This window comes from Xiphophorus hellerii, chromosome 18 (assembly GCF_003331165.1).
Source record: "Xiphophorus hellerii strain 12219 chromosome 18, Xiphophorus_hellerii-4.1, whole genome shotgun sequence".
Lineage (NCBI taxonomy): Eukaryota > Metazoa > Chordata > Actinopteri > Cyprinodontiformes > Poeciliidae > Xiphophorus > Xiphophorus hellerii.
This window is the reverse complement of record NC_045689.1, coordinates 22,768,890-22,787,601: the sequence shown is the minus strand read 5'-3', so window position 1 is coordinate 22,787,601 and position 18,712 is coordinate 22,768,890. Positions and strand designations below refer to the sequence as shown.

The following is an 18,712-nucleotide window of genomic DNA, read 5'->3' as shown; positions in this document are numbered from 1 at the left end:
GTAATAAAAATAAACTCAACAACAATTATGCATCCTAAAGGTACATAAAAATCCTTTATATTGAGGTGTTTTATAATGAAACAATTACATACAAATGCAAAACGATGAAATAATTTAAAATATATGACATGTAGTGAAGTAAACTGGTTACCAGGTGTTTCTTTCCAATGCCTGACAATAAATCAGACCAAATTTTCCTGTTTTGGGTCAGAAAAGAATTACCTCAATGATTTTAGCTTACTAAATACGTAAATAACTATGTTGATAGATAGCTAAGTAACTCTTTTATTTTTTAGATTTTGAAGTTAAAATACAATGTGAATGGTTCAGTATTTGGTAGAATTGCCTTTTAAACCGTATGACTTGGGTCAAATCTTCTGGGTGTTCTTCCACAAGCTTCACCCAATAGTTTGCTGGAAACTTTTCAACATTTTCAGCCCTGCCCACTCATTTTCTATGAGACTCAGATCAGTGTTTTTGAAGACAACTCCAGAACATTGACTTTGTTGTTCTTAAACCACTTTTTAACACATTGACTATTAGGAAAACCCAACTCTACCCAAGTTTCTTCAGCCAAGATTTAACCTCTTGGCTAAAGATTTGAAATGTTGCTTCAATATATACATGAAATGTTCTTTCCCCATGATGCTATCTATTTTGTGAAGTGTACCAGTCTCTTTTGCAGCAACATCTGGGATGGCTTTCTCAGGCTTTCTCTGTGATGGTCACTATGATCACATACTTCAATTTCAATTTCATTAAAGCCCAGGACATGCCTCTAACAAATAGGTGTTTTGTCCTTCAGTGCCTTTGCGAGCTGGAGTCTGGCTTTTTTCTAAGTAATTTGGAGTAATTGCCTGTTTTTTAGCAATTTTAGCCCATGTACACGGCCCATTTTACTGGCGATAATGACGCTCTCTTACCACCTTCAGCCAGCATCTTCAGAAGTTCTTGTGCTTTTTTTTGGAGGTTGATACACACATTGCACACCATCATATATTCATCTCTGTGTGAGGATTTGAGTTTTTCTGTGTGTTTATTTAGATTCCTGTGTTCTGTGGAGTCTCTGTGTTGTCCCATCTACCACTTGATTAGTTACACCTGCTCCTTGTTTCCTCTGATTGTCTCCCTGTGTATTTAAACCCACCTGTGTTCCTTGTACTTTGGCGGGTACTTCTCTAGCTGGCTTGTTTGTTGTTGTTGTTGTCTTTTGCTCTACCAGTTGTGAACTATTAGCCTTCTGCTCATTCTGTGCTGCCTGGACTTTGGATTTTGTATCTCTGACTTCATCATTAAAATCATAATTTTCTTCATTTCAACCTGAGTCTGCCTCATCTGCCTCACCACCTTCACCGCAAATCATGACACTCTGGGACACAAAATTGTCTTCTTTAGTGGTGGGGTGGCTGGACATTTCCATTAATGTTAATACTTGTGAAATGAAATGAATGTGAAATTGAATCCTTCAGGAGATACATAATTAATAGAGTCCATTTGAGTGTCTGTCTACAATATAAATACTGCTGTTCTATGAATGTTTAGAGGTTTTTAGAGATAGAGAACAGACTGCAGAAAGATCAAGGAACATAGCAGGCAGGTCAGGGATAACATTAATGGAGAAGTTTTGGAAGGATTTAGGTAAAACATGCTCCCTACAAACACATTACGAGGGATTTCACAACTTAATGCCATCAGCTGCCCACTATCGCCACCTGCTTGTTCAGTAGCAGGGATTGCTGCAAGGTCACTTACGCAGTGAGTTAGTTTTTACCAGTTGGCATAATAATCTGGATGTGACAGTATTGTGAGCTAGGATTGAATTGGAATGTATGTCATTAACTTATAATTTGTTCATGTTATTGGAATGATTTGGCTTTATGTTTCTGTAAATATACAATAGGTTTTTTTGTATGTAATAGTGCCTTGAGATGATGTTTGTGTATTAGCTTTATATAAATGCAATAAACTGAACTGACATTACTCCTGGAACAGTGGCAAAAAGTAATTAAGACAGTCATTAAATCAAGGCATTACTTAAAAATTATAATCACATATGCTCCCTTTATCCAGTGTGCATAAGCTCAAGCTTTATTGCAAAGAACAAGGGATAAAAAATTCAGTATACAGATGTGCAAAATAGAAAAAGGCTAATTGTAAAATAATTAACTGTGATTCTAAAAAGTTTTGACTGCTGGGAGTAAATACAGAGGTATGGCAAATTTTTCTGACTTTTACTCATTAAACAATTTGAAACCATTTCCCATTTTCCTTTCAGTTCACCAGTTGAATAAACTGTCTTCCTCGATTGTAATGTGAAAAAAATATCTTGTGTGCTTTTCATTGCATCAGGTGATATCAGAAAGTTGGACGGTCCTCCCCTTCCATTTCTTCCTTTTCCCACCTCCTGCCCCTCAGAGCTGCCCCTGCCTTGCATTCGTCTCAAAGGCCTGAAACCAGGTCATAGGTTAAAATTAGGCATGCCCGTGGCAGATCCAGACACAGGCATTCCCGTACCCACCCTGGCAGTAACTATCCACCCACAGACTGGATTAGTTTACCCGCTGGGAAGGCTGCATACCTGCCCACTCTCCCGCCTGCTTCAGCCAATACAAATTGGCTATCCCATGCTGGACTCCAGGACAGGGAACATTGTGCTCACTGTTGGGGTCCATTTAGATCTGGTAACAGGTGAGTGTTGCTAGATGTCTGTTAATACATAAATTACAGATCTTTTGTCATTTGGACTTACTCTGCTTGTCCTGTAGGAGATGTACAACCAGTAGGTGGAGCGCTACTCGGTGAGGTCTTCACTGAACCTCTGAGTGGGCAGATGGTGAGAGTAGGAGGAGTCACCATCAGGGCCGGACAGCTGGTGCCTCATGCAGGAGGATATCAAGCATTATTAGACAACAAGGTACTTGATTAACTCCAACTCCAGTAAAAATATGACTTGATGTTCAACACTTGTCACGATACCAGCACAGGAAACTACCAAGCTGTGAGGAAAGTGTCTAGTTTTCCCTTCTCATTTCCTGGTGAGCTATGTTTTATGAAACGTGTGATAAATAATACAACCACAGACTTTGAGAGTAAACCAGCGACGTTAAAACTGTAAATTTGCAAAGTTGCTTTGTAATAAATTACCTGAGTGACAGAGATGTTTATTTGGTTCAGGTTCTGGCTGAGATGCTTAAAACACTGGACCTCCTGAAACCGCTAACTGATAACTGGGGTTCAGACCCGACTCTACAAAATATGCAGAGCCATCCAGGCAACGAGAACATAAGCGGTCGACTGGTTGATCTTCTAGCTGCAAGCAAGGAGCTTGAGCAGGCCTGGGAAAGGAGTCTGCACTGTGGGCTGCAGCTGTGGACCAGGTTTGAGATGCTGCTGGACTGGACTCTGCATCTGCAGCAGGATGGTGGGACACTGGGTAAGGAATCCTCAGGAAAAAACACCCATCTGGGACAGTCTGATAGAAGTGAGGCTGCCACTTTGGCCTATGAAAAGCTTGAAAAACTCTTTGAAGCTGTCTCAGTGAAAGTGGAACACTCAACTTATCCACCATATTTGTTTTGAAACTGAGACAGAGCCGGCCAATGAGCAGTGAGCACACATGTGCAGACAAAAGGGTCTTTATTTTTTTAAGTCTGACATTTAAGAAAGTCAGAAGCCTAAGAGGAACACACATTTCCTAACCCAAAGTCTTTTCACTTGACCTTTACATATCACAGACAGCTACCCTTTATAGAACTAAGCATGTGACCAGTTTCTCTTATAAGCCTAAATTTAACCTTTACACTATTATTTTTTATTTTAATGGAGAAATGACTAGAAATACCACGTAGAACAAAAAACATCTTTACTTATTTTGTGCTAGATCTGCTTTGTAAGGTTGATGTAAAGTTCTATAATGCCATTAGCAAGCGTCTGAGGCTAAGAAAACAACAATGTCTGATTGTACTGGTAGTCTTTCTTTTTAGTAAGAATCTTGTTCTGTCTTATGTTACCTGATTTTATATGATCTTTATTTTTAATTAAGTTTATTTAATTTACTCATTTTTGGGGTATGAATCAGGCGAAATGCCTCTGCCAGCTTCAGATATGTGTCTGCCAGCTCTCTTGGGGATGGAGTATCTTGACCCTATGGGATCTGGTCTGAGTGTCCCTGTGCTTGGGTGCCAGAGGGATCCTGTCTCTGGGAATGCAATTCCTCTGGCAGGAACCATGGAGGACCCAAAAGGAAAAGGCATGTTGATAATAACAAGAACCTGCAATTCTTCATTTTATTCATTTTAGAATAATGCAAGATATTTGTATCAGTGAATCAAGCATGTGCTTGCACCTGACAGGCTTGGTGGCGATCCGTTATGGAGCTCAGGCTGTGGATCCAGTGACTGGGCTGTTGGCCCCAGTAGTTGGAGCAAGGCTGGATGTGCCCAGCAAAAACATTGTGCCTGTGACATCTTCATTCTGGCTGATGATGACAGAGCAAACTGATGGTGTACAAGTATGTGCACAAATCCCTAAATCAAAAGTTACAATGTAGTAAATGAAGACACATGGATGATATTTCATGTAGGAATAAGGCAGATAACTGAGCTGGATCTTGCTCAGTTTATTATTTTTTTTCTGTTCTGTGTCAGGTGGAGGCGCTGCAGAGAGAAATGTGTGTGAGAAACTCTTACTGGCAGCAGCAGAGGCAGCGTGAGGAAGACATCCTCATCGATCTGGACTCAGCTTTATGCCAGCATCTCTCCAGTGTCACAGATGCAAATTCTCATCAGGTCAGCAGGGAGAGTTTTTATGCTGTTTTTAAAGAAGAGCTTTGTGCGTTCATAGAGGAAGCAATTCAAGACTTTTCAAGCTTTTGAATGTGTAGAAATAAAAACAGATGAAATATTTTTTTTAACTGCATCTTTGCTCTTTGAGCTTTGCAAGAGGGGGTGTGTGTGTGTGTGTGCGTGTGTGTGTCTGTATGCTTTATTCGAGCTTGAATGAATAGTTTGTATATTCCTGTAGGTGCAGTGGTCAGGGAAGCAGCTGAAAGAGGCAGCTGTCGAGCTGCAGGATACTGCACAAACTGAGGTCCAGAGAAGAGCAGCTCAGCACTCATTCTTGGCTCTGGTCCTGCCCACACATGTCTTACTTATCCTTACGTGCGGTAATATCACTTCCAAGATGCCGGATTAAGCATAATGCCACTTTGCAGTGTTTTATTTGCATTGCAGCACAATAAGGTATGAATATTCATGGCTGATTGTAGGCGATGAAGAAGAATGGGACCAGCAGTGTGGTTGGCACTCAGCCCTTATGTCTGGCCTTGATAAGCTGGATGTGTGCATGGATCAGCTGCAACAAGACAATGAGAAATGGACGTCCCAGCCAGGAGACTGGTCTACAAACCTCCATGCGATGGTAAGAACAATTGTTTCTAGGCTTATTTCTGACATCACGGCGGGGGCTTTTTTTTTGGCCTGAAATAGTCATTTTAAAAAATGCTTCAGCAAGTCTAGGTTTGTTCTCAACAATAGCACTTTTGACCATAAGATAGTAACAGTATAAAATCATTGGGTTTTCAGGACAGAGAGCTCAGGCACAGAGAATTGAGGGAGCAGTGTTGTTCCACACAGACAGCGGTGGATTCTGCTCTCACGTCACTCCATTTTGTCAGACATGTTTCTCGGCTGCGTGCCAACACAGCCCAGGTGAAAACACAGAAGAGCTTATAAGATTTACAAGACATGTTATCTACAAATGGATATATGGTTTTAAAAAGCTACATATTGTATGTAACACATTACATACAGAGATGGATTAATTGCATCTCTGTAGATACAATTAATCATCACTGAGGTGCAACTTCAATTGTTAACTCTTGTAACGTTCCCATTTTCTGTGTGGCTGTTTAGGCAGTACTTTGTGGACAGTTTTGGTTCAAAGACTATGGCCTGGTCCAATGTAGTGAATATAAGCCAAACATCACCATGATGGCTCTGCTCCAACAGAGGGTTGTTCCTCTGCTTGAAAGATTGAGTGTGATCCTGGAAGAAAAACCTTCAACAGACCTGTTCTCCAACATGTGCAACCAGCAAATCTCCGGTAGAGGAGCATTAACCAACTGCATCATCACATATCTCACATTAAAAACACCAGTGCTGGTCTTTACTCGTGGAATTACTGAGGACAAAGAAAAGGTTTACAGGTTGTTTACTGTGAAAGTCTGTTTTCTGGCATGTCTTAGGCTTGTCAAGAAAGCAGGAGTTTTGCTTGGAGATTCCGTCCAGAGTGTGGACAACCTCTGTTCCAGTGGTGAAAGGTACAGTATGTTCTTTGTTAGATATAGTTAGGCTCGAACCTATTCATGCTCGTTGCAGGTTGATTTTCATTCAACCAAGAGGTTTGTTTGCGATTAAAAAGGAAACGGGCCTTTCTAAAAGAATAAAACTATGTAAAATAGTATAAATACATGACAAATAAACAATTTACAAGACAATTTGTGGAACTATGTACAGTATCTATGTGGGCAATCTGGAATTGTTAGGTGTTCATCAGAGAGACGGCCTGGGGCGAAGAAACAACCTCATTGATGGGTGTTTTTCTAATCAGCGCTCTGTTGTGCTGACCTGAGTCTAAACAATGTGGATCCAGGATGTGTGGGGTCAGCTGAGATTTTTGCTCCCATTTTTCGGACCCTAGATCTGTTCAAGTCCCTGTTTGCTGGAAGGTCAACCTTATGATTCGCTCTGTAGACCTGACCGTGGCCCTGAGAACAGGTTCAGTATTTTTTGAGAACTTGAATGCACTCAGTCTGTCAAACCTCATGTGTAGCACAGGAGCCCATGTGAAATTAACTTTCACGTCAATTAATTTTGCTCTCTAAATGTTGGAGTCTGCTGCATAACAATGCCCTATCAGCTGGCTAAAAGAATGCTCAAACCGTTTCACATCGTTGAGAATGTAATTCAGACTGAGGTTGTGTGCTGAGGTTGCACAGCTCCGCGGTTTCCTCAGAGCAGATCAGAGGACGGATCTGATATAAGGAAGTGGAAAAATTCGGTTACATCAGTTTGTTTTGTAAACAGATCTCAGCAACTTCCAGTTAGCTTTATTATCACTCTCTTCCCTGAATTTACCGGACATCCAGGTGTTTCAGTGATGTCAGTCTTTGCCCTTATGCAGGCCAGAAGGTTACACTGATAAAAAAAAAATCCTTTCCTCATTTAACCAAAAGAAAGACATTGAAAGTCCCAACTTTTGAACATTTAGACATCAGTAAAAACCCACATTTGGACACTTTCATCTGTATTATTCGTGAGTACAGTTTTAAATAGAGTACACAGAATTCTGTACAAGTATTTCCCCCCCAAATTAAGCATTTTTTTTTCTGTTTTGCAGACTTTTTAAAAATTATTCTATTTGCCTTTTGAATATGTTTTCTTCTTGTTACTCCTCTCTTACTAAACCCTGTCACATTACTGCGTGTGAATCTATCACTTGAGGGTTGTTGGAAGACATTATGCCATAAGACATAAATTATTTAAAACTGGAGATGGTTAGAGTATCCAAAAACTGTATTCAAGTAGGACATCACCACGTCAACAAAAGTTAAAAAGTAGCTGTCCAAGAAATTACTCAATTAAGAAAAAAAACGTATTTCATAAAAAGACTGATCAAGTATTGAATAACTAGACAGAACATCAGATGTAACATTTAAAGGTAATACAATCAGACACAAATATAAGTAAATAATGTGTAGATGTTAGAACATGGCAAACTACTTTCAGTGACAATACGTAGTGTTCACTATACCACTTTTCTATCTAAATGGCCCAATTTGCCCTGCCGATAGAAAATAACATTCAAACAAAGTTTGTGAACGATAAAGAAATCTCAGTGTTAACATTTAAAAGTAATACTAACACACAAACATTAGGTGTGATTCTTGATGGACTAAAGTCCAGGTTTCACCCTGCCTCTCGGTCATCACGCTCATTGGAGATAGGCACCAAACACCCTGAATTCAACATTCATGTCTCTTATTTGCAGTGAATCCCTTAAATTGATTCCTCACTTGTTTAAAGCAGAGTAAATGTCTCCCTTATGTGTCAAAAGGGAACTCAACCCAGTATCTGAGAGAACCTGTAAATGTTGCTGAAACCCAGGACGGCATTCTCCGGACCTGCTCACAAGGACAGACTGCATCGTCTGGTGTTCACTCGCAGGGTGAGATTTAACAACCGCCCTCATCTAACTCTCCTGTGGGAAATGCTGTGCACTCTGTAGTAGTTCTTTCTGTAAATGGTAGATGTACGTGGTTCTTATAACGTGGTGAAGCAAAATGTGGTTAGATGCTGTTCAGTCTGTTCCAGAAAGCGGTAGCATACAAAAAACTCAGAATTCAAGCTGTACAGTGAACAATGGTTAGAAGTAGCATGAAACCTTCCTCTCTTTAAGTTTTAGTTGCCAAAACAGAAGTGTATTGTGTATTCGTGCCTTTCTCATGATTGAAGGTTAATGTGAGTTGTTCATCGACGACTGACGGAGGACGGGGGGTCGAGGCGCTGAGTAAAAATTCTGAGTGAACCAGGAAACACAGAACAGACGACAATCAATGACAGAACATGAGCAAAGACTAAAATAACCAGAATTGCAAACTAACACAGAAACACAAAGCCCAAAGGGATGGAAAGAAACTCCAAAAGCGACAGGTTTTAACAGCATCAAGCTAATCTAAATCAAAATTCATATAAGATGTGACAAAAATGATTTTCACTTCTCAGAATATAACACTTTAATACTTATGGTAAATAAGTTACTTAAAGCAGCCTGTCTTAAGGGTGAGCTTGCTTGAATGGCCAGACCTGGACATATCAGCAGATGTCTGGAACATAGTCTACAAGTGGAGGTCATTCAAAACATTGAAATGGCCCATTTGAAATAATCTTGAGACATTTCTAAGCCCCTTACAAGACTCAGATGCCGCTAGAGTTTCCTTTCTAAAGGCCTTTTAAAGCTGTTTTAATGCTTCCACTCTCACTTCCACAGTTAGGATCACTTCAAATTAAATGTCTGATGTCTAAAAAGAGCAAAATTCCTTTAAAGTAATGAATTTCTCATTAGGTGCACCTGACTTTATATTTTAGGACTTTCAAGTGTAAATAAATGCTGGGTAGTTGTGAGTTATTTTACAATTTTTCTGATTATGGCCTTGGAAAAGCCCTCGACCGTTTTAAGTGACATAAGCTCATCTCCAACTTTCAAATTATATTTTCCAAATACTGTCCTCACCTCAGTTCCAGCCTAAATGTGATCTAAGGAGTCTTCTGTCACAGCTTTAGGGTTACTAAATTTATCTATGCTCAGATTTTGGCTGTTTGTGTTTTTTCTGTCATGCACGTCTACCTAAGCCCAGGATCTATCCACATGATGGTCTTGGTTTCTTTACAGAGAGTCAGCAGACAAAGGACCCTGCTCAGTCTACACATACAGCCGTCACTACTACTCCAGGTATTTCTTATAATATAAGTCTTATTAGGACTTTAGTCCAAAACTGTACATTTACTAACATCAAAACAAGGATGCATTTATGGAATAGACATCTCATGAACTTATTTGTGCCCCTCAGAGGAGCAGTGGAAGAGGCTGGTGGAGGTCTCTCCTCTCTTCCGGTTTTTAAGGGATTTGGAACTGCGGCTGAAGGCCTGGGCTGGGAAAGCTGGTTTACTTGGTCAAGAACTTAGTAGTGAGTTCAGAAATTTTCATCCATGAACACTGGAGATGTTTGGTCAAATGTGCAAATACCTTCTGTTTTAGTTGGTGTCCACTACTGCAAGGAGTCAAACTACCATCTGGAGGAGAAAAAAAAAGAACACAATTTATATAATTTAATTTTGAGTAATCTCATACTTTATCTAGACAGAGGAAACGGTTTTGTGGATGTCCTGGATGCCCAGTGGGAATGCGAAGGAGAGCTGATCCCTTTGGACCTTTCAGTCCTAAACCCCAGAGAGTTCCTGGTCTACCAGCATGGATTATTCCTGATTGACATGCTGCATAATCTAAAACTGGTTGGTGCTCAGGTTTCACTTTGGCAGGAATCATGAATTAATAAGCATTGGAACACAATTGTTGATATTTAGCTTTTTTTTAAAAGATTTATGCTGTGAGAAAATCATAGAATATTCTATTAATAAGTTTTGTCTATGTCCTTTCAAAGTGCAACTAGTGAAAGGGACGTTTACCTTGCTGGTTTCCATAAAACTTCAGATAAATGAAAATACCTTAGAGTTTTTCTTCCTTTGTTACAGACTCCAGCTGTTTCACTTCAGATAGCTGTGAGCCTGCCAAACAACAACTATGTAAACAACGCCTTCAGGAACTCTTTCTTTTATCAGGTAAAGTACTGCTTTATGACGGTATATATGCCAAGATTTATTTTCAAGTTACTTATACAGTTGTAATAATTTTGCTGCTTCCTGACTGGACCAGCATCATCACTCTAGTTTAAAAAAAAAATTCTTAAACTACACAATTTACTAAACATTGTCCCATGGTTTGGAAAAATAAATGGTTTTAATAGAATTCACTGTGCGCTTTATTTATTGCTAAAGTTATCAAAGCTGGGTCTCCTTTATACCAACACCTTCTTCTCTTGCCTTCAACAAAATTACACCCCAATAGATCACGTTGCTACAGCGTCTATACTTGAAATGTCTCCAAAACACAACTTTCTCTTTCAACCTCAGACTGCGTCTCAAAGACTTTCGATTTCCACACAGCCATCTTGATCTAAAGAGCAATCTCTCCTAGCTGTATATAACACATTTACGCAGGTGACAACTGAAAAAAGGTAAACAATCCAGAATTACGTCCAGTTGTTTTGCATCTTTTTACTGTAGCCCCATGTTAAGAACTGAACTTCTTATTCTTCTGAGGAAACACTCTGCCCCTTCACTTTAAATAAAAATCAATTAGTCTCAAAAAATTAAAAATCTGTTAGTCATAAAAAATTAAAAAGTTACATTTCAGAAAGTAAAACTCATTACCCTGAGTTGCTACACATTGAGTGAAGTATGTCAAGTCTTTATTATAACTATTATGGCTTACCGATAATGATATCCCAAAATGCAGCTGCTCATGATTGGACACTCAGGGTGTCACTCTAATCATCCAATTCACTAACACATGTGATAGGTATTTTTCCTTTCGAACCTATATAAAATAAAGAACCACAGACAACGTATTATGAATTTTATAGCCAAGCTTTTGCAAAAGGAGAAAACACAGAGAACTGCTCCTCTGACCAGTTCACCATGTGTTCTGAAACTCTGCAGTAGAGCTTGTCTTTTTATTAACACAAAACAAAAGCAAAGGGGGCTGGTGCTGATAAGATTAGGAGCCCCCGAAACGAACACAATCAAACACAGTTTTACGACTAAGGAATTTCTACCTAGGGGACAGTCAGGAAAAACAACAAAGGTCGTAAAACTTCTGATACAATCAACTAGCAACCCAGTTCCTAGGTGTGATAACTAATCAAAGGTCTGAGAAACACATTGTTAACTGTTTCACATGAAGATAAACAGACAGTAGTGACTTCCAGGTCAGTTCATACACACATAAGGAAGAGAATCACTTTAAAAGAAAATCACAATGTTCTTTAGACTGAATGTAATCTGAAGGAATAATAAATGATAATACCAAAAAATCTCTAACATTCCCCCCTTTTTATCATTTTATTATTCGTGTAAACTTTATGCAAAAGCTAAGCATAGAAAAGAAAAGAAAAGAAAAGAAAAGAAAAGAAAAGAACCAATAAATGCAAGATTTGTTTTTTTTCTTTTTCTAATCTAAACACAGAAAATACACAATGAATATATGGAATATAATGCAATAAATGAAAAATAAAAGAAACAGTATACCCCAAATGCATTTTAAATCACGAACATCATCTATTGTCACATGTTCAGTGCAGGAGCCATTGAGCAAATGATTTAATCTGTTTATTAGGTACAGCACATCATCATATGTTCCTGTTTTCCTGTTTATCTTCATTTTTCTGGAAACCAGATGTAGTCCTCATCTGTGTCAGAGGTTACCCTGTCCATCTGATAGCTGATCAAAGCAGTGTTAAATGTCTTTAACATAATGCTACGAAGACTTGGAATGATGCAGGTTGTATAGAGACAGAATAGGATCAGTACAGTCATGATGGGTGTTCCAATCTTTAATAAAAAGGCTGCCACCAGGGTCTGGAGGTGAGCCAAGAAATAGAGTCAAAAGGCTGTGACCTCTGAGTCGCATCGTCCACATAGTCTTTAAGCTCTTCCCATTCATGCAGGGCATCATGTATAGTTCCTCCAGTTCCTGTTGATCTCAACATGGTCTCGAACTTCAGCTACTCCCACTGATGGGAATAGACTTTGGATACACTCTTCTCTGCCGCTCCAGATCCGGAATTTCCAAGGAACTCCAGTTTTTTTAGTAAGGCCTCCCCACCTTTGGGTTGGGCTTTCGGCATGACATCTCTCCTAGTGCAGTAGCGTCCATGGCTGTGAACGTCCTGGACCTTTTTCAGGAAAGTCACAGTCTGCCATTGTCCTGGATCCTCTGTTCCCTGGAATGATGGTGCTGCAGAAGGTGACTTTGATGTCCCCTGGTCTTGCTTCCGATGTCGAACTTCCTCATCTTTAGAAGAATAACTCTGGTACAGTTGCGGTCAGACTTCCATCTTTTGGAACAGGCAGTACTGATGTGGTTCGTCGCTTGGCAGTCGTCACAGTCGAAAATGTCTGCTTTCTTGTCACAGGAGGTGTAGATTTTTTGTTTCACAGGTTCTATGGAGCTGTCCCCAGAAAGGTGGTGCCATTATACACACAGACACCAAGGGCTCCTGGCTTAAGACTAACCAAAATAATTACTTCTGGTAGTCAGAGGTCTATCTGTGGCAGATGTATGGTGTCACTTGGGTGTGTGCTTGTTTCCATGTCTCAGACCACAGTTATGTGTTGGTCCCATTTTCTTCATATTCAGTTCTATTCATCAGTTGCCACCACAAATAGGGGCTGTAATCTTGTGAATGAGTCTGGGGGAAAGATGTGTCTGCTTCTCTCCTTATCTTGTTGAGGGTGAGACAGCCCCCACTCCAACACAATAAACATGCTGCAGTCACAGCACAGCAGGGATTCCACCTGGCTTGTGAGAGTCCCATTGCTGCTCAGATTACAGAGATGTCAGAATTTCTAGGCTAAAAGAGTGAGGATCTGTTGAATTCTTCTGCTGGCGTTGAGACAAAACACATCTATACAGTGAATTCCCTGTGTAGCCAGATCTTCCCCATCACTCAATCTAGAAGTCTAACACTCTCTGTACCGTACAGTGACTGAGATGTATCCATCTGGGTCTTTCAGCAATATTTACAGCAGTTGGTGTGGTTATCAGCACTTGGAATGGTCCCTCCCACAGTGGGCTGGCCCAGCTCTTCCTTTCTCTGACAAGCCAGTCTCCTGGCTTGATGGGAGGGGCTTTCTGTGGGAGAGTAGAGGCAGAGGGCAGTAAATTTGCATTTGACACCTCTTTCTGCTTTAGCGTCCTGATCATGTACTCTGTCAATTTTTTCTCCACATCTGCTTTCTGCAAATCTGCAGAAAACATTGGCAAGCTGTATGGTCTTTCATGAATTATTTCAAATGGTTAATCCTTCTTGTGTGAGTGTAATTCTTATTTACATCTTTACCAAATCTAAACATTTGTTTCCATACATTTCTTAATCTACTTTTTATTATAAAAAGGTAGTGGTATGCCATGTGATGGAATAACAGTTTTACAAATAGCTTTAGCTACTGCCAAAGCATCTGCGTGCTTTGCTGGGACTATTTCAACCCATTTAGAAAAAGCATCAATCATTAACAAACAATATTTATATGGTCCGCTTTGTGTAAGTTCACTAAAATCCATATGCATTGTCTGGAATTGATAAGAAGGTTTAGGGAAACTTCCTCTTTTTGGTCTCATGTTTCCCTGAGGATTGTTTTTAACACAAAGAGGTCATGCAGTACTAAAAAAAATTTTTTAAGTAAGAATTTGATTTTTTTGATTCATTTCATTTTAATCCGTGATTCATTTCATTTTAATAATCATTCCTCCCAGTTGACACATTGACAATATCCATGTGTCAACATTGCAACTGCCTTACAGGGATTGTGGTAGGAAGGTTTGTCTATGTGGAAGTTGTCAAATTCATCAAGGTGGAACACTTCTGCTCTACTCCTGTCAGATGGCACAACCCAGAGTTGGCTCGTCTGCAGAACATTTCCTTACTCTTTCAAAAAAAAAAAAATGACCTTCCCAAAATTAAACAAAAATCTCAAATCCTCTAATTCAGTATTTCTTTATGAATTTAATAATCATCAATCAATCAAACCTAGATTCAAAATGTTAAACTTTAGTCTAGAAAATATTATTCTTATTCACAATCATCAGTTTGGAGTATCCAGTTACTTGACATCTAAGTTTATTTTAACCTCACATTCATTTTCATCAGTGCAAAATGACACAAACAGAAACATAAAAATATATTAGATTTTCAGTCAGTTAACAAATTTTCAGTCTACTTTCACTGTTTTTCTTTGCTCAAATTATTATCAAATTTTCTGACGTTTTAAGAATTTTTCCAATATTTCTTAATAACATTTTTAATTTGTTAACATTTATCTCTAGTTGTCAGAATCCTGTTGTAGGCAACGTGCACATTTTAAAAGAGCTACATGTGTTAGAATCCAGCAGTAACTGATTTTCCTGCTGCTGTAACACTTCACCCAATTCAATAAAATGTAGATTCATTAAAAAATTTAACTCTACTTTGACTGTGCAACAAATATTTAATGGTCTACAAACACTGCAGCATCAATTATTTATTATTATTTTTAGTTTTAACACTTAGAGATATTTTAATTTTAAATCCAAACTAGCATGTCCTTTAAAAAAGGAAAAAGGAAATTTTGCAAATAATTATTAGCTTATAATCTTTGATGATTTTTAGTTGGTGTAATTTAGTGGCATAAGTTTTTGCTAGTTCTTTGCTGAACTTTCAATGATTGCAGTTTTCCCTTCACGGTTTCCCAACCTTTGGCTCGTGGACCCTAAAAGGATCCTTAGCAGTGGTCCTGCTGTTCAGGACTCAGAGTTAACAGGGACAAACTGAGAGAATTTGTCTATCATTGAACATAAAAGCCTCTAAGACTTCCTCTTCTGGCTAGATAATTTGTGTGCAGGGTTAGCAAGCAAATCTTCAATGCAATAACAGTGTATGACAGCTGTGTGTGTGATACACTTATCTTTGGATTTCTCCTTTCTGTTTCACTTCTCCCTCCTCCTCCCAGTGCTGGCGTCGCTGGGGTGTAATCCTCCCTCCTCCCTCCTACTCTCTCTGCAGTTTCCTGTCAGTCCAACTGGCTCTGGTGTTGGATCTTGAGTTGTCCAAACTGTCCCTCTGTCAATTTCCAAACAGTTCACAAATAAAACAAGCATCAAATAGTTCAGTTTGTTGTCTTTGTCTCAGAAGTACGTTATCTTTTCCTTCTCCACGCTGATGTCAGGGAGTAGATCAGCAGAGGTTGTAAGAGTTCAGTTGCATCCAAACACAAGAACGTAATTTCAGTCCAATGTCCAGCAGGACACCATACAAGAGTTTGCTCAACGACAGTTCCCAGGTGTCAAGGAATTAAAATCAGCAGATACTTCAGTGTCTGGAGGTGATAGAACTCTTCTTTGTCTTCTTGATTGCCGTCATTAGCTAGTGACGAAAGAGGGACATCATCTCGGCCATGGCAAGACAGGTTTGAGTTGAGGTCAGAGGTTAGACGCACCGCAGCGAGGCTCAGACAGAGGAAAAGGAAAGAAGCAAATAGGAGTTTATTAGTTTGTTATTCCTTTATATATATATTTTCTCTCTTTTGATTGTATAGTTTTAGCCACTTAGTACCCAACATTGTTTATATGTTATAAACATAAATCATTTAAAACACATATAAACATGAAACATGTTAAAACCCATAGTCTCTTTCATCCTTTGCCATGTTTAATTTTAAAATGTAGAATGTAAGTTAATTTACATTTAAATTAACTTAGTCTGTGTAATCATTTTATCAGAGATCAATGAATTACCTTAAGTTTATTGATCCTAATGCTGAATCTGTGAAGCCAGCGAGCAGCCCTCCTCTCATTTGGAATTTAAGTGAGATATGAGGCTGGATAAAGTCCAGGTCGGTACCAAACTCTGATCGCTGACACCTCTAGACATACAGCCAAAGGATCATAGCACCAAGTGGGTGTTTTAATCTTTTATAATTATTCTACCCAGTAATCAATACATTTAAAAACATTGTTCTCTGAGAAAAATTTTCTTTTCCTTTTTTTTTTTTTTTATTGTTTCATTCCATTTCTCATCAAATTGTTTTTGCACCTGTTAAAATTCTTTTACACTTAAGCTTCCCTCTTTAGGAAAGTTGTAATTCCATTTTGATTCTGTTACCCACATCTATCCATGTAATATTATGCGGCTTAAAAAGCGATATGTATGGGTTTACAGGTAACTTATAAAGTTCTGTTTGACTAGTCGGAAAGAGCACAGTCACAGCTGCATAAGACCTTCAGTCTGTGAACATTTCAGTCATATCAAGTATCACAGGATTTGTTTCTAAAAACTTTTTAATTTGTTCTTTCCGGTCTATGGCTGCTTTTAACCATAATTTAGCACACCTTAGTTCATCCTCCTTTTTAACCTTTTTTATTCCCTTTTTTCTTGCTACACTACTCTCCAAAATTCCCACAATTGTTTGCCATTGATCAATTTTTAGCTTCCCATCTATTTTATATTTCTTTTTCCATTTTTTCATATGTACAATGCTACCAGGAAATCTGGACAGCATGTACTTTTCATCCCCTTCGAGGCCCTCAACGAGTGAGGAATTACAGGAATTTGTGTTTCCCATTTTTTTTTTTTTTAAATCACTTGCAATTGTAGCTTGAAAATATTGGTATCATGTGCTCTCTCATAGAAAGTGCCGTAGTTCAGCACTCAGTGCCTCCTGAAGAACAGGCTTCTACTTGGATCCTAGCTCCAAGCGGTTCTTCACTTTGGATTCTAATTCCGAAGGCAGAGAGTTTTACTCCCAGAGAGAGAAACACCATTCACTCCTTTATGCACACACATCAACAAAACAGCAAACAAAACACCAATAGCAGCACAGCAAATAAATAACTTTCTATCTAAGTGAGGACTTTCCCTTAAGAGGTGTCCTCTAATTAAGGAAGCTCTAAGAGCCTGACCTTTTGCCTTTAGTTGAAACTCTCTGTCAACTGGGACTCTAACCCTTCATTATTCTTTAGTCAAATTGAAATTTTAATATTTGACAAGGACTCAAACCTTTCTTTAGTCAAGTTGATATCAGACAAGGACTCAAACCTTCTTTTAGTCAAATTAATATTTGACAAGGACTCAAACCTGTATTTCTTTAGTCAAATTAATATTTGACAAGGACTCAAACCTATATGACTTAAAATTCACCTACGTTTCTGTAGTTTTCGGGTTGTCCAGTCGGATCTCGTCACTCCGCCGTTGGCAGACAAAGTCGGACCTACGTCGCTGGCCCAGCGAAGAATTTGCTTCCTGAGTCTGTCTTTCCAGGTTCAATTGAATCTGGCCGTGCACGGATTCAGCGCGTCTTCCTCTGCCTGTCAGCGGGGGAGGTGAGAGATCCCGGGTTTCGGCACCAAAATGATAGGTATTTTTCCTTTCGAACCTATATAAAATAAAGAACCACAGACAACGTATTATGAATTTTATAGCCAAGCTTTTGCAAAAGGAGAAAACACAGAGAACTGCTCCTCTGACCAGTTCACCATGTGTTCTGAAACTCTGCAGTAGAGCTTGTCTTTTTATTAACACAAAACAAAAGCAAAGGGGGCTGGTGCTGATAAGATTAGGAGCCCCCGAAACGAACACAATCAAACACAGTTTTACGACTAAGGAATTTCTACCTAGGGGACAGTCAGGAAAAACAACAAAGGTCGTAAAACTTCTGATACAATCAACTAGCAACCCAGTTCCTAGGTGTGATAACTAATCAAAGGTCTGAGAAACACATTGTTAACTGTTTCACATGAAGATAAACAGACAGTAGTGACTTCCAGGTCAGTTCATACACACATAAGGAAGAGAATCACTTTAAAAGAAAATCACAATGTTCTTTAGACTGAATGTAATCTGAAGGAATAATAAATGATAATACCAAAAAATCTCTAACAACATGGACAAGTTTTCTGAGCCTCTAAGGGGGGTCAAACTCCAGTCCTCGAGGGCTGCTGTCCTGCAACTTCTAGATGTGCCTCTGCTGCTCCACACCTGAACAGAATAATTAGGTCATTAGCAAGGCTCTGGAGAACTGATCTACACAAGGAGGAGGTAATCAAACCATTTCATTCCAGCATTTTGTATCTGTGGCACATCTAAAAACTGCAGGACACCGACCCTTGAGGACTGGAGTTTGACACGTGTGATTAAATGATCTCTTAGTCTGGGTGAGTAGGCTAATCCATCAGGAGGAAGACAGCTCATTTGACAGACACACTGTAAAGAAAACACTCAGCAGCAGCCTCCACGAGGAGAGTAACCCATAGATGGTCGATGCTAAAGAAGCTGCCTGTTCAC

The 18,712-nt window shown here is 39.1% G+C and overlaps 1 protein-coding gene and 1 long non-coding RNA gene across 2 annotated transcripts in view; one reads left to right on the top strand and one right to left on the bottom strand.

The window, feature by feature from the left end:
• Nucleotides 1-18,712, top strand: part of LOC116707989 (uncharacterized) — a 29,539-nt gene that overhangs the window by 8,965 nt on the left and 1,862 nt on the right. Inside the window, exons 15-30 of the mRNA XM_032545723.1 lie at nt 2,350-2,688; nt 2,766-2,914; nt 3,175-3,433; nt 4,079-4,273; nt 4,353-4,510; nt 4,647-4,787; nt 5,023-5,164; nt 5,267-5,418; nt 5,583-5,708; nt 5,913-6,102; nt 6,245-6,319; nt 8,116-8,226; nt 9,451-9,510; nt 9,629-9,745; nt 9,919-10,070; nt 10,311-10,397. Coding sequence (XP_032401614.1) covers nt 2,350-2,688; nt 2,766-2,914; nt 3,175-3,433; nt 4,079-4,273; nt 4,353-4,510; nt 4,647-4,787; nt 5,023-5,164; nt 5,267-5,418; nt 5,583-5,708; nt 5,913-6,102; nt 6,245-6,319; nt 8,116-8,226; nt 9,451-9,510; nt 9,629-9,745; nt 9,919-10,070; nt 10,311-10,397 — 2,453 coding nt within the window. The remainder of the gene's footprint in view (nt 1-2,349; nt 2,689-2,765; nt 2,915-3,174; nt 3,434-4,078; nt 4,274-4,352; nt 4,511-4,646; nt 4,788-5,022; nt 5,165-5,266; nt 5,419-5,582; nt 5,709-5,912; nt 6,103-6,244; nt 6,320-8,115; nt 8,227-9,450; nt 9,511-9,628; nt 9,746-9,918; nt 10,071-10,310; nt 10,398-18,712) is intronic.
• On the bottom strand, nt 11,988-18,285 carry LOC116708170 (uncharacterized). Its single transcript, XR_004336618.1, has 2 exons — nt 17,574-18,285; nt 11,988-13,530 (listed from the first exon to the last, which is right to left on the bottom strand). It is a non-coding gene; the product is annotated as an uncharacterized LOC116708170 (long non-coding RNA).